Genomic DNA, 15,582 nt, shown 5'->3' on the forward strand with positions numbered 1-15,582 from the left:
AAATAAGAGTAAAAGAATTGTTTGGGGTTTGATAATAGGAGAGAGAAATGAATAAAATAAGAGTAAAAGTTACCAAAAAAAGAAAGGGGAACATTATAGCGAATTAGAGGGAGTAAGAGAAATAGGTATAGGTATCTATTTCGTTTGATTATTTTGAGAGAATTAGAGTTGATTTATAAAGGTTTGTGTTTCTTGGATTTTGGTCTTGAGTAATTTTAAAAACTTTAGACGAAAAGTAGCTATGTGAAATAAGAATTTGCGAAAATAAAGGGTTAAGCCAAATATATTAGTTTTATTTAAGACACCTGAAGAAAAAAAATCAAGAAAACGAGCCGAAATAGCTGGTGTTGGCTTCTGGTACGATCATAAAAATTCCTGTATCACTACATCAATAATCAATAACTTGGTACAAACTAAAACCAATTCAACTACGGCGGCCTACGGGTCATTACCCTCTACAATTCTTTTCTTTCGTCTTACCCTAAAACCGAAAAAACTGTGAAAATCAGCAATAATATCAATTTCCCTCTTGAATCAAAGATTCAAACCCAATATGACGGCGAAAAATTCTGTACAGTGTTTCACCGTCTTTCTACCACCACTGTATGTCCGGCAATTAGTCAGTCACTAGAAGACTGCCAATACTTGCCTATATCTAAAACTATACTTTGACACTTCATTTTTTGGCTTAATGTTTTAAGCCAAAACATGATTGTTTTCGCAAATAGAAGTGCCCGGCATTTTGGCTCACATTTGCAGGTGAGCCGGAGTAACATAAACCTAAAAGAACTAGCATTTTCGTTCATGAATCAAAGCTGTAAGACCAAGTCTAGTTGTGGCGGAGAGCCAATTGGCAAACCGGAGTTTCTAGAGCTAGATGCTTGAAAACCACCATTAACGTCTGCAGGATAAAGCCGATCACATCTTTCTTGTATCGGCATGTTGTTCCAGTAAGGTGTCCCGAAAGCGCCTATATCAGTTTCAGGGTTCATCATACCATGGTAATCAGCTGGTGGCGAGTGCAAGTTGCTCCGGACGGCACTAGCAGAATTCTCAAAGGCGCTAGACACCATGGCGGTGTTAAAAAATGATGACGAAGTTGGTCTGGAAGTGGGGCCAGGTTGTATTACTCCGTTAATGCCGTTCAGTGAAGACCATTCACCATTATAATTTAATTCTCCAGCTCCCGCGTAATTTTCACTACAAGAAGCAGAGAGTTTGGGGACAAAAGTTGATTGTGTAAAACCCGATGGCAAAGGACTATGAGGTTTGTTATTGAAGGTGTCTTGTAACAAAGAGCTTGACTGTACCAACTTATCTGGCAAGGGAGAAAGCTGAGTCGACGATTGCTTGATTTCCTCAACCCATCCAGGACCAAAATCCACATTCAGAGGCAAGATACTTCTGAGTTTTTTCGATACAATACTCCAAACCGCAGGTCCAAGGTCTGCACCAAATCGTGCCAGGCTTCTCGCATAACTATGATCAGAGGAGGGACCTACCTGCATGAGTGAATGTTTCATATTTAGATTAGACTTTTCTGGTATAAACGAGGGCGGTTTGATGCTATCAGGTTTCACCGGTTAGGACCACCAACCCTCGATGCCTTCATGAGCTACTAGTTGACATGTTTTAGATTACAGGCATGTAAAAAGGCCAACATGTGTGACAAATGAGAGACTGAAAACAATACAAACAAATAGATATACACAATAGTACTCACCGGAATCAATTGCCGGTCAGAGCTTCCAAATGCCGCAGCTAAACAATCCTGGTCAGAATCAAATTGGGAAGAAAAATATGTGTCGCGCCTATTTTCCTCTGATCCACATGGCATTTTACCATACTTTGTTGACATGTATCTAGAAGAAGATGCTGCAGGACAGTAACAAACACATCAGTTTAAAGGAGGACGAGTAGGAAAAACAAAGATATTAAAACAAAGAAATTATGAACAAAACTCAAGAAGAGAAATGAAAAAATCAAATCGGGCAAAAGTGACCACTACATTACCTGAAAAATCGAAGGAGTTCTCAAGTTTACGAGGAAACCGGTACAAACTAGGTCCTTTCCGCAGATTATAGGAGCCTGATCTTGTTGCATCATCTTCTCGAGAAGCAGGTGTATGTGTAGGTGTAGTTGTGGCATCTGGTGGAGACTCGGCTACACTGTTATCAGCAGGTGACTTTTCAAGGAGCCGCTTCAGGTTCCTACTGCCTGGTGGTCTGCCCCTCCTAGGTTTTGGTGGTGGGTCACTTAGTCCAGCATCTTGTCTCAATGTCTCAAATTCTTTCTTCGCAAGTTCTTGGATAGCTCGAGCCTAGTGCATGTGACATTAGTTATCATGGTCGCCATATAGAAAAGTGAGACCAAGATTAAATGGTTCAAGAAGAGAACTCTTACTTGTCGGAAAAATATGGTAGATGGTGGATTATACTGCATTGCATTTGAAGAGATTAAATAAACGTCATCCTGCAACCATAGAAATCTGGACATAAAAATGAAGAACTCATCCTGGCAAACCCAATCCATGTAGTTCACTATACAGGTATCTAATACTCCGTACCAAACAAAAACTTGGAAATGTTGAGAATGAAATAAGAGTTCCAAGAACAGGCTGCCAGAATAACAGCAGATATTCGATCACCAAGGAGTCTTATTTGGCTGCTTATTCTTATGTGATCATGGAAATGCCGTTATGGTAAAGAAACATGAAGATGTACATAGTAAACCACAGCAAAAAAGAATTCCACAATGATTTAGATACTTGCGCTCTTTCTGGTTATAGTTCATATGTTCTGAATCAGTGTTATAGTAATGTCACTGAAATGCAGATGAAAATAGCACTAGCTGCGCCTTAGTCATGTATTCAAACATCACTTTTGTTAAAATGGAAAACTCAAACATCAGTGGAATTACTGACTAAACACAAAAATATCATTTTTTTCGGCATATCCCTCAGTGGAGTGCTGACTAAACACGATAAATTTCCAAACAAATCGTTTCTTATGCAAAGACACTAACTATAATAATACAACTCAAGAATATCTAGCACAGTTGTTTGCGCCTCGCGCCTCTGTTCTACTTCACATATGTGATATGTGACTACAAAAAAGCATTCCTGTTAACTTAAACACCAAATTGAATTCCATTCCATAACAATACAGCGGCACCAGAAACTGCATAAACACTTGCTCAGAACTTCTGAAATCACTAACCTCAAACTGTTCCAATGTCTTATAACGACCACGATCAAGATTACTTCTCACTGTCCCAAAATCCATTGGATTTTCTATAACCTCATGGTAATCAGGAAGCTGAAAGCAACATCAATTCAGACGTCAAACACCAAGCTGATCGATCACAACCACAACCGGCAGATTTGAATCATCTAAAGTCTAAACAACACAGCTACTTACCTCCTCCGGATCAACCGGTTCAGCAAACACTCCACGAGTATCTTTCCTACATTACACAAATATAATCACACCATTATACACTAAACAACAACACCAAGAGTACCCTAGTGCCTCAATAATTCCCGCAAATTGTTGCAGTGTACATTCGAAACCATTATGCACTAAACAGTAAACAGTAAACACCCCTGCAAAACACAATCAACGAACAAACGAAAACTGAAAAACCCAGTTACGAAAACGCACTTTTGCAGCCTATCAAGTACAAGCAACAGCAACTTTCTATCAGGCAAAGCAGTAGCATTTGCAGCAGCAGCAGAAGTTGAAGCATTTGTGGGTCCACCCAAGACCACCCTTGTCTCTGTACAATCAAAATCACAAATAATTCAAAACCAAAATCCCAAAACCCGAAACCGATATAAAATAAATACACCACCTCAAGAATATGATTGATACTACTACTATAAGATAACAAAGAGAAGAATCACCATTGTGAGTGTCAGTCGCTTTCGACCCCTTTTCATCCTGAAACTCGAAAAATATATATAAACAATTACAATCAAACTCATTATTAAATTCAACAATCAATCATATCATATCTTATCCCGATCATTTGTTTAGCTTTGATTAAAATACGCTCCCTCACAGAATTTAACAATAAAAGAATACCAATACAAGACAAATTCACCTTTTTAATTCACAGTACAAGCAGCAGTAACAATAATAAATAAAGTAAATAAAGTGGTTGCTTTTATTAAACTGGTAAAGGATAAGGAAATAAAAAAATCAAATCAAATCAAATAAATTAAATTAATTTTCATGAAAATTGAATTAAATTAAATTGAAGGTGTATATATATAAAAAATGGTGGGGCGACAAGAATAGAAAATGACAAAAACCCCTCCATTTTCTTCTAGAATCTTCGAAAAAATGCGCGAATTCCAAGGAGAATATTTATACTTATATATACACATCAAATCAAATCAAAAAAGCGGGAATTCAATTCAATTAAATTCAATTCAATTGTAACAAACCTTGGAGTGTTTATTATTAGAAGATAAACGACGGATTTTCTTAGAAACACGTTCATCATCGGAGTCGGAATCAGAACCAGAAACGGAATTACAATTGTTCAAATTGGGGGAATCGGAATCAGAATCGGAACCAAGAAGGAATTGAGCAGGTAGAATTGAGGTATTCCGTGAAGATCTGATTCTACGAGGTTGGCAATCAGAATTAGGGTTAAATTGGGGGTTTTTATTCTTGTAATCATCGTTATTATCGGCTTCGTTGCGGTGGTTGTTGTTGCGGTTGCGGAATTGTTGTTGTTGTTGTTGTTGTTGTTGTTGAAAGAGTTTGCGTTGTTGGAGATCGTGAAGAGAAGGGCGGCCTTTTTTACGTTTAGGGGGAGTGAGGAGAAGGGTGGTGGAAGATGCGGCGGCGGTGGCGGTGGTGGTGTGTGGTTGTCTAACCATTGTGGTGGTGGAGTATCATACAATGAGGAAGAGGAGGAGGATGATAGTTTGTGTTTGCCTTTGGGGTTGCTTTTCTTTGTTGTTGTTGTTGATTCTTTGCATTCTCTTGTTTTTTCTCTTTCTATCTCTTTTCTCTTTGGTTTTTGTTAGGTGATTTTTGGGGGAGTTTAGTCATGGGGTTTTGTTAATGACAATTCAGTCGGGTTTGGGTCGGGTCGGGTCGGGTCGTACTGCAGGAATTTGGATCGGGTCAAGTTATTTTGGCTCGGGTTATTTCCTGGTTGATGGTTGTTAAGATATTTGGAAGATTTGAGGTAATGGGTTTGAGGGTATTCGGGTTTGGATCGGGTCCGTACAATAAGAATTTGGATTGGTTTGAGTTATTTTGGCTCAGGTCAATCGATTTGAGGGTATTCGGGTTTTGGTCGGGTGGTACTGCAAGAATTTGGATTGGGTTGAGTTACTTTGGCTCGGGTTGAGGTAACGGGTTTGGGAGTATTCAGGTACGAGTCCAGTCAATTATGTTTCGGGTTTGAAAGAATTCGGGTGCGGGTTGAGACGGTTTTTCAAGGTCTAGTTGATGTTATGTTATGGACTACTTTAAGTTATCATGAGTTGGTTATAAATTAGACGATGTTGGTTAAGTGGATGTATATTGTATGGAGTATAACATAAGAGATGTTTGAAACATGGTTATCGGATTCGCTATGAATATGTCCTTACCAATTTGTGATTCGCTCTTATAGAATGTGAGTTATATGTATCTTGCAACTTGATAGATTGATAGAATTTGCTTTTAACAATTCGCGATTAGTAGGCTACCGAGCGAATTCGGTAACCATGGTTTGAAAAGATATTGATTATGGTTTGAGGAGTTCAGATTAGTGGTCAAAGGATTAATAGTACTATTCATATCACCAAAGTGTAACTTCTTTTTTGTTGTCCACGTGCTAAGAACTCTAGGGTTAAATGTGTTTGTTGGAGAGTAGTTTTTATGGTGAGTTACTTCTTGAAAAGGCTTGCAGGAGAAGTTGAGTTGGTATGGGATTAGTTTGAATTATGGGGATGTAACTATGTTAGGGAAAGTCAATGTAAATAGTTTTAAATTCTATAGATGGTGAAACACGTGGGAGATTTCTAAATAGAGATGAAATCTTTAAAAGTAATGTAAAATCTATTTGGGAAAATTAAAGACTAAATTTGATGCAAAAATAATCTGATTATCAAGATCATTAACTTATTACAGGTAATATCCTTGACTTATGTAACTCATGAGTGTTTATAAATATTAATAGCACTAATCATATCAACAAAGTTCATCATATGAGCTGTTATTGAAAAACTCATGGCCTATTTAGACCATATAAAGGTATAATATCGAATATTAACTTTATATAATAGTTGTAAGCCAAAGGTGTTGAAGGGAGTGGACTCCAGTTAATAACTCGATATACCACTTAAGCATCTAACACCATAAAAAATCTAATACCGTTAGAGAAAATTGACATGTTTATTGTTCGCCATGGCTAGCACATAACTGCTATAGCCTATAGGCAATGTTTGTTTTTAGATAATAACACGCAACATGGTATATCTTGTATTGAACATACTTATATACATTATAAAACATGTACAAGATAAAAATGATAAAACTCTAAATCATCATTGTCGATACCAGTTGAGAAACTATGAACACTAAAATTGCCATGTAAAATGATCGATGTTGTATGAATGCGTTTTTTTCCCCCCAAATTTATTTTCTGGAAGCACTAGATAACAATCAATACATATATATAAAGCAGAAACTTTTCAAGCGATATTAGAGAGTCCAACTTTTTTAGAATTCCTAACAAGACTAGATTTCGAAACACATTTAATAAAATTATCCTAATAAATGTAGATTTCTTAATATTTTAATAAAGTTATCCTAATATAAGTAGATTAAATTTATTTTAATAATAAGATTATTCTAATATAAATAGGTGATACTCAAAATACACAATGTAACCAATTTTATGATATATTAATTATTAATTATTATATACATTATTCATATATTATATCGAGTTAATTATATTTTACTCCCTTTTGAAATTCACATTTTTAAAATTACCGTATCCTTTTGAAATTTTTTGCTAAAATTACTAAAAATGCATTTTTCCTAAAATTACTTCAAAATTCCAATTTAAGTGACCTATTTCGTCTGTTTTTGAACTTATTCCAATTGTGCCTTAGCCAATTTATACTTTGAAAGGTATAACTATGTTGACAAATGGAGGGAGAGTTCAAAATAGGGAAAATAAGTCATAAATTGAAATTTTAAAGCAGTTTTAGAAAAAAATGCAACTTAATGGAGTAATTTTAGCAAAAAAATTCAAAAGGGAATAATTTTTAAAATGTGGATTTCAAAAAGGAGTAAAATATAATTAATTCTACTATATCTTAAATTTCATTTGTCATACTAACTGAACAGTTAACTAAAACCTAAAAATGTATCTTAAAAGGTAACTGAAAATTAAGAGATCATAATTTAATTGATTAAGCCAAAGTGCCCGAAAGGTAGCTATTTTTTTGGTAAAATGATATAAAAGGACATAATAAGTTCTCTGTATTTAATATTATAAATTGAATTAATAAAAAAACAGGTAACTTATTTCTCAAATGCTCCTCTTATTTTGGTAAATAATTTATATATCAAATAGTTACAAAAAATTAAGATAAATCAAATTTTGCTCAAAAGCTAATTTCTTTGAAATAAAGCCTAAATATGTGATTTTTCATGATCTCTCGACCTTACCTCATATCTAATTAATTACTTCTTGATGTTTTTTTTGCCAATATTTACTTATTTTGACCTTATTGTTAGTAGTTGATCTCAAGTTCCATTTTTAATATTATAATCTCCATTATAGCTATTGGTTCAGAATAAATATTAACAATTAGGCATTGTAACACAAGGTACATATATACTCCAAAATCACGAGGAACGGAATAAATAAGTAATTGGTTCAAAATAAATGTTAGCTTTCTACATAAGAATAAAAATGATTGTTAACTCTACAATAAGAAAAAGCAAATTAATTTGATAAAAAAGGAAAATCTATCACAAGTGCCCAACTATATCGCATTTATCTTGAATGTATCGAATATAAATAAAGTTTTAGACTCAAACTGAATTTTAAATCGTGCCAACCATGGTGTTATATATGGGGAAAATAATATCAGAATTATTTGAGAAAGTTATAGAATAGACGAGTATATGACATTTAAATGGAACGAAAGCGGTTATGGTTTTGAAATTTTTACTTGCGACAAGTAGGGGCATGTAATTTTTCTATTAAATACGGGTATGAGAAGGCCTACATTCGTCATGTCTTATCCCCCATTTGGCATCCTTACTTTTAGGTGTCGCTTTTGTTTTCATTATGCGAGATTTGGTCGGGTATTTTAGTTGGTGTAGACTTTGGGAGTAAGATTCATTATCTTTTAGGAATTTCACACTAAATGTATTTCATCCTCTTCGCAATGATCTTCCGTATTGCTTCCACACAATTGTTAATGCGGAAGTTTGATCATAATTTTCGACATATTAATGGTCAAAGTTATAAAAGTTTGACCTCTAAGAAGCAAGGCGGAAGAGTTTAAGAAGGGGAGAGAGTATACATGATGAATTTTTTTAATATAACTCATAATAGTATGCTCTACCAAGTGTGGTATGTCGGTTACGTTGTAGCGGAACATTAACTCCGTAAGAGAATTTTCTAACGGACTGTCTTATTATCAATCGCCCTGGAAAATTCATAGTAGAAGGGAAGATACTTACGGGTTCCAAAGTCGGCAAAAGGTACTAAACCCGAGGATAGTAATGACTTCCTCGTATACAAAGATTTTTTTCGTTTTTAAGCAGAGGCAATATACGTTGAGGCCATGCTACATAGATGTGACAAATAGATCAGGTCGTGTCGGGTTGAGGTGTCACATTTAAACGGATCACGAACTCTTTAACCCAAACCCAACCCAATTAAATCTCGTGTCGTGATCGTGTCGATCCAGTTACATTAATAGGTCATCAAACCTCAACCCTAACCCGTTAATTTCGTGTCGTATTTTCGTGTCATGTCATATTTGGAAAGTGTAAGTATATTTATGTGAGGATCAAGAAAATTTGGGATTAATTTAGTAAATAGGTTATTCGTGTCGGGTTCGTGTCTAGAGTGCTCAACCCAAACTAGCCCAATTAAATCTCGTGTCGTGTCCTTGTCGACAAACTTACATAAATGGGTTGTTAAATGTCAACTCAAACCCGTTAATTTCGTGTCGGATTCTTGTCGTGTTTTCGTGTCGTGTCATTGTTTGTCGGCTCTAATACTACGCTATAACAATAAACAAGAGTTAGGGACAGTCACTAAATCATGTTGAAATTTACCCGCCAAACCAATTTTTATTAATGGCCACCTTTATGTAGTTTTAAGAACAACGTAATACGAGAGATTAAGGTTCTACATCGATGATAGAGACCAAATGTATCAAGGCCACAAGAAGGACATTGTTTACAAAGAAGTTTTCATAATTTACCAAATTAAGATGTTATATTATATATTTTGCATGGAGTTTTTAAGGATAAGTAGTCAAAGACTATTTCGGTAAAAAAATAGATGGTGCTAAGACAATAAGAACGACAACTCTATAATTCAACTATATCTCTGAATGTTAGTATACAACTGATATAGTTAAATACCAAATGCCAGAATGCTTTTGTTGCTTTTTTGTTATAGGAACTGATGATTAATCTGTCCTCGTCTAAATCAATTGGTGAGATATTGCGAGATGTCTATAAGGAGCAAATACTCTTAATTGTAAATAGTCAAGATAAAATTATGTTGTAAGAGATCTAACATTTTCTTTCAACGCACTAAATATAGTAACATCATTCAGTTTTACGTAGTTGTAAGATAATTTGCAAAACTCATAAAGATATGTCTCCGTTATTAAGGGTTCATATTGGTGAGCTCCACCATGTTTATAAAGAAAGCGTTTTGTATTTAATTAAAAACTGGTTGTGCCTGTGACAATGAAAAAGCTAGCGACATACTTAGGGGTTGTTTGGTTACCCCTTCTAAAACACATGAATTGTAAAATAAGTGGGTTGTTTGTTTACCCAAAATCCCATGAATTAAAGTTCCATAGGAATTCTAATTCCTCCATAATTGAGGAAGTTGCTTACTTAGCTCCCCCTAGGTAAGTGGTAATTCCTATGAAATTCACTTCCCACATTCCAACCAAACAAATTTCCTCAATTTCATGTAAATTGCAAAAACATGTGAATTGGTACTTCCTTGGAACTCCAATTCCGGTTGTGAACCAAAGGACCCCTTAAACTATATCACTTGATGTTATAATAATTGATGGCAAAACTTTTATACTAAAAGCACTAATAATTTATCGGTTATCATCTATATCAATCACGATTTTTTTTCCATCAATGACAATATAGGACTTTTCTATCAACTTAAGAATATATTTTTACAGATAATTCTAATGAGGGCTAATCCTAATGAGAGCCCCGTGCATCGCACGGGCTTTTCAACTAGTTTATATGTATAAAGTTGATTTGTATTTTAGATTTTACTCATCAATTAAGAAATCAAATTTCATACAAACTACTTTATCTAGTAATCTTTTTATAATTTTGAAAGTCTCCTAAATGACACTTCTAGATGTAATAATGTAGATGCCTAAATAATCGTTAAACCTAGATATTCGATCTCATATAGATCAATCTTTGTAGATACAAACACTTTCCAAAATATACTCTTTAATTGCTCAAATGAACTTGTAAATTATGTAATCCTAAACCCTACCATTGATAGTATAAACATCAAAAAATATTACCAACTGCTTGTAAATAAATAAAATAATATTTTATAAGATAAGTCTTATTGATAAGCAAGCCAAAAAACACAAGCCTAATCTTAAAAATTGTTTTATTATTATTATTCGTTTAATTTGATAAACTCATACTTTTATAATGACAATCAACCGTATATAAATAGATCAATTAATATCACACTGTATAAGTATAATTCAAAAATCAAAATAATACAATTATTTTCATAAGCTAGAGTTCTCTATGAATCATCTCGCCGAATAAACAAGACCAATTTGACTCGTTAAATTAACAAACATGAATAATATATTTTCAAATATTACAAAAATTCCATCGGCTATATTATCCAAACTCGGATTTGAACACCTCGATCTTAAACATTGTCCATATCCTACACTTTTAATAACTTTGGGCTGGACTAACACATTCGTATAGCCCAACGACCAACTCTACTCACTCAACTTCTAAAAACTCGACCGAGTCGACTCAAGTCATCACTCGCGAGCGACACCAGAAACACAGAACTTCAACAATGGCGACCTCATCATCATCATCATCAACGTCATCATTGTTATGTATTGGAATGATCTTAATGCTATCATCATTCGCATCTTCAATTGACGACAAATGTGCTGCTTGCTTCGCTGTTGCGGTCAATTTCTCTTCATCTTTCCTTCAATCAAAACCCTAGATCTTCTTATCTTAATCAATTAGGAATATTACAATCCATTTATATGAAATTGATATCATATAAACACATCAAAATCCGCAACATTTTAATTTTGATTGTAATTGACAAAATTTGATTTTTAATTTTTGCAGGAAGAGCTCGATCGCGGTCTTGCTAATGTAAGCATCTCAATTTTTGATTTCATGTTCTTGTTGTTGTTGCAATTTGAACGTTTTCTGTTTTTGCATTTCGTGATATTTTGTTGTTGTTACCTGTGTAATTTGATGGATCAAAAACATCATTATCGATAATTATTGTGTGAGACCGTTGTATGCGTGCAACTGTATCGTAGATTTTCTTAAATGAGGTGTATGATATGAAATGAGATTGTTTGTTTTTGGGTAACTCATGGTGAAAATTAAGTCATTCTGTCTTAAAAATGCTGGCTTTTGTTCCGGGTTGAAATCGGGAGATTGCGAGTACGAGTTGACGAAGTGAATCAAACTTATGTTTTACTATGGGAGTGTTGTAAAGTGTAATACTGGAACTTGTTTTCTCTGGCATCACTAACTTCATTAGTCCCATAAGGCAGAATAGATAGCACTATAGCACTATAGGAGACGAATAGAAAGAACTAGGGCGAACAGCTAGAAGATTAACCTCGCGAAGTAAATTGGTCCCGCAAGAGTCTGAAGATGCCTGAGATGTACAAAATCTAACTAGTCATGGGAGATTTGAGGTCTTGAGGAGGAAATTGTTCATATTTATTCCGTTAGATGTAAACTCCATTGCTAAAATGACAAGGATGATATTTTTGGAGCTTAAAAATCGCATCACACTTGGTGATGATCGTGCTTATTTAGTTATTTATCCTTGTTAAGACTTGCCTATCTTTTTATCGAGTCTGTTGGACTTCTTTTGGGTTTGCCTAACCAGTCGATAGAGAAGTGCCCCGGGTTTCTTTGACTCTCTTTTCCTTCAATGTCAAATTATGGTTTTTTCTGCAATTGTCTGATTGGGTTTAGTTCTCTGCTACTCCTATAAAGCGCCCATATTTAAACTGTATTCTTTATGTACCATTGTAAATCAGGAAAAACCAAGGAATCATTTGGACTTGCGAAATCGTTTGGATTCTAAAGGTCAACGTAGGGGCAAAGTGATTGATTACAGGTACGATTGCATGTATCTTTATCATTTTCATGTTCAGATTGCTATCACACATTGTTGCCTTTAGTAGGGTATGGTATGAAACTATGGATAACATCTTGTATCTACCTCCCACGTTTTATAGAGAATTTGATCGCTAGTTGTTTTTGCTCGTCACTTAACAACAAAAAGAACTAGATGGCAACTAGAATCTTGAAATGAGAACTTGCTTTAAGACATTTGATAAATGGCTGAAATTTTTCAATTCATTTTTTTCATGCTGTACGTGTCTGAGTTGCTCTTTGATGACACCCTGTTTTTTCCCCTTCTTTTCCACTCTTCTGTGAACATGTGATATTGTTAAAGATGTTATCCTTCTCGACTTTGGCCATTCCTTATTATAAGCCTATCTGGTATCAGGGACTGATAAGCATGAATGGGTGAATAGGGCATATAGAGAGTTTTCCCCAAGTTTGTTGCACTAGATGCACGTATTTGGCTATCAGTCTTCATTTCCTCAGTTTTAGTCTGTTAGAGGGCAATTTGTCTTTGCCCATCTAAACTAATGTCATGTCCATGCATTCGGAATTGTGCATGCCTCATAGGATCATAGCTCATGCCCTTACCATTTCAATCCGTCGTGACATATATTAACTATATCACTTATAACTAAACTGAAAATAATGGGAAAACACAAATGTAGTTTATCAGAAGACTTTCATCAAATGAGTATCATCTATAAATTGCAAATTGTATTGCGATTGTAGAATGAAATTTATATTTTGTCATGATTGCATTCGATGGTCTAGGAAGGATTCTCGCTAATCTGGCAGCCTCTTGCGTCACTCTAGCTTAAGTGCTTAGTTTCACTTATTTGAAAATTTACCTTTGCAAGATTTTCTCCAATCTCAGTTAACTTTTTACTTTTACCTTTTTTGTATGTTTTGAAGAATAAGTGACCTGAGAGTGGTTGAGCTCCTGGATGGCCTTTGCGATAAGATGCTAGATTACACCCTAGAGAAGGTAAAACCTATGTTACACACTTACACTGATGCTTTTGTTCCGTTTTCAAATAAATTTGTCCACGATGGCTTGTAGCTCCGAACATTTTAGCAAGTGGCAATCATGAGATTCATGACCATGGTTTTAAATATCGGCCATGACATTGCATCACGACCAAGTTAGAAGGGTTTTGAAGGTCGGCCCAGCCGAGATCAAGTCAGAAACCGATTTCGAATTTAAGTCAAACCAAAATTTAATACTATGATAACGACTTCCAACTTTGTTCAATCGTGGGAGGGAGGGAGGGAGAGAAGAGTAAAGTAGTAAACTCAGTTTGCATTTTCTTTCTTTCCATCCGTTAAAGGGTTTGACCAGATTTACTGGAGTACAAGAAAGAAAAATAATTCCTTTTAGTCCCTTTCGTCCAAATTGTCAACCAAACGAAGAATTATGGATCCTTTGTTGCTGCTCAACGATAGAGTTGCCATGGTTAGAAATAAAACGGTTTAGTGAACGTGCTAGTTTCACAATTCTTTTGCAGATTGATTCAAAAAGAAAGGAATGGATTAGAGTCGACAGTTGGGAGAACCTCACAATCAGTATGTCCTATATTACTTGCTGGCTGAATTTCATGCTCCTTTCTCCCCTTTCTATTTTATAATTTCAGCAGTAAAGTTAACGTCACTTTTCTACTCCAGCCAATCTGATAAAATGTTCTCGTGGATTTTACCCGAATGAAAAGGGCTTGAATAAAAGAATATTTGGTTTACATTTGTATGCTTAGGATCTCAGTCTGTAGAATTTTCTGGAGATCGCTGACGTATTATATGTACTTGTAGACAAACAAGAAGCTAAAGCACATTCCAAGGATATATCATCTTACTGCGGGAGGTGGGTCTTTTACAGAAAGAGAACACTTTTCAGTATTATTTTGCCGACATTTTCTTGAATTAAGAGTTTTCTAATATATCCGTTTTAAAAAAAAAATGGAGCAGGTTGCTGGAGGAAACTGAAGATGAGGCAAGTGTCGTTCGTGTGCTCTTGTTTCATTTATTATAATGGTTATCCATGCGAAAGTAACAGTTCTGAATTTTGATTTGTGTGGTACAGTTGGCCGAGTTGATAAAGAAAGGATCTGTCAAACAAGGAGCTGTGGGTAAGGTACTTTGCGAAGATCTCAGTCAACACTGCAAGAAGACTAGGTAAGATCATTATTCATTACCCAAATGTTTCGTTGTTGTCGAGTCTGTTGAGTGTGAGAAGGCCAGGGCTTGAGTCGAATAAATTGATACTTACTGCATTCTTATTGTAGCGACTCGGAAAGTGAAAGTGACTCCGACAGCGAGGACTCAAACGATGAACTCTGAAGACATTGGATACCAAGTTTTGCAGGAAGAACTCACATTGCAGTGACAGATACGGAGTAATTGTTAATCTTAACCATAGACTTAAATTGTTGTTTACAATTGTATCTTCAGTATAACAGTATTCTTCCTTCAAAGAAAGGCTGAATTCTGGAAGAATTGTTAACGAGTCCTGTAATCTTTAGATTTTTCGGAATGATTGCTCGATATAAACATTCAAGGAGCTTTCGTCCCTGATTTTCCTGTACAATGTGCAGCTAAACAGGCTTGCTCCACAATTCCACATTGCTTATTAAATTAAAAAATTATAGATGATAATGATGTACTCCGTAATATTGCAATATTTGCATTTGTCGTACGAAAATTTTTCTACTAAAAAACTTGTACATAAATGCTGAATATCATGGGTAAACTACTGCAATAAAGTTCACACAAACGTAGGGTGGAAGATCATTGTGAAGGGGACTGAGTATAGAATTATTTATTTTAACTAGATGTTTTGAGTGATTTATTCATAATTGCTCAAAAATTATATCGAATTAGTAGGGTAAAGTTCGGGAGCCATTGATGTACTGGGGTAATGTTGTTCGGTAAATTTTGAACAAATGGTAAAAATAAATCA

General features: G+C 35.0%; 2 protein-coding genes across 3 annotated transcripts; one reads left to right on the forward strand and one right to left on the reverse strand.

The window, feature by feature from the left end:
- Positions 1-322: 322 nt before the first annotated feature.
- On the reverse strand, positions 323-5,043 carry LOC141604629 (uncharacterized). Of its 2 annotated transcripts, XM_074423056.1 has the most exons (10): positions 4,451-5,043; positions 3,905-3,941; positions 3,663-3,777; positions 3,420-3,465; positions 3,219-3,317; positions 2,404-2,472; positions 2,014-2,320; positions 1,724-1,875; positions 1,311-1,502; positions 323-1,200 (listed from the first exon to the last, which is right to left on the reverse strand). In XM_074423056.1, exons 1-10 carry the CDS (start codon positions 4,889-4,891, stop codon positions 1,198-1,200), a joined length of 1,461 nt encoding a protein of 486 aa, XP_074279157.1. In that variant the 5' UTR covers positions 4,892-5,043; the 3' UTR covers positions 323-1,197. The 2 variants fall into 2 exon arrangements, with proteins under 2 accessions (XP_074279157.1, XP_074279156.1); XM_074423055.1 differs by having other exon boundaries at positions 323-1,502.
- A 6,104-nt stretch (positions 5,044-11,147) lies between these two features.
- On the forward strand, positions 11,148-15,284 carry LOC141604631 (uncharacterized). The gene is made up of 9 exons (XM_074423058.1): positions 11,148-11,430; positions 11,601-11,627; positions 12,539-12,618; positions 13,545-13,617; positions 14,138-14,195; positions 14,436-14,487; positions 14,592-14,616; positions 14,707-14,798; positions 14,909-15,284. Exons 1-9 carry the CDS (start codon positions 11,311-11,313, stop codon positions 14,961-14,963), a joined length of 582 nt encoding a protein of 193 aa, XP_074279159.1. The 5' UTR covers positions 11,148-11,310; the 3' UTR covers positions 14,964-15,284.
- Positions 15,285-15,582: the final 298 nt, after the last annotated feature.

Source organism: Silene latifolia, chromosome 10 (assembly GCF_048544455.1).
Source record: "Silene latifolia isolate original U9 population chromosome 10, ASM4854445v1, whole genome shotgun sequence".
Taxonomy (NCBI): domain Eukaryota; kingdom Viridiplantae; phylum Streptophyta; class Magnoliopsida; order Caryophyllales; family Caryophyllaceae; genus Silene; species Silene latifolia.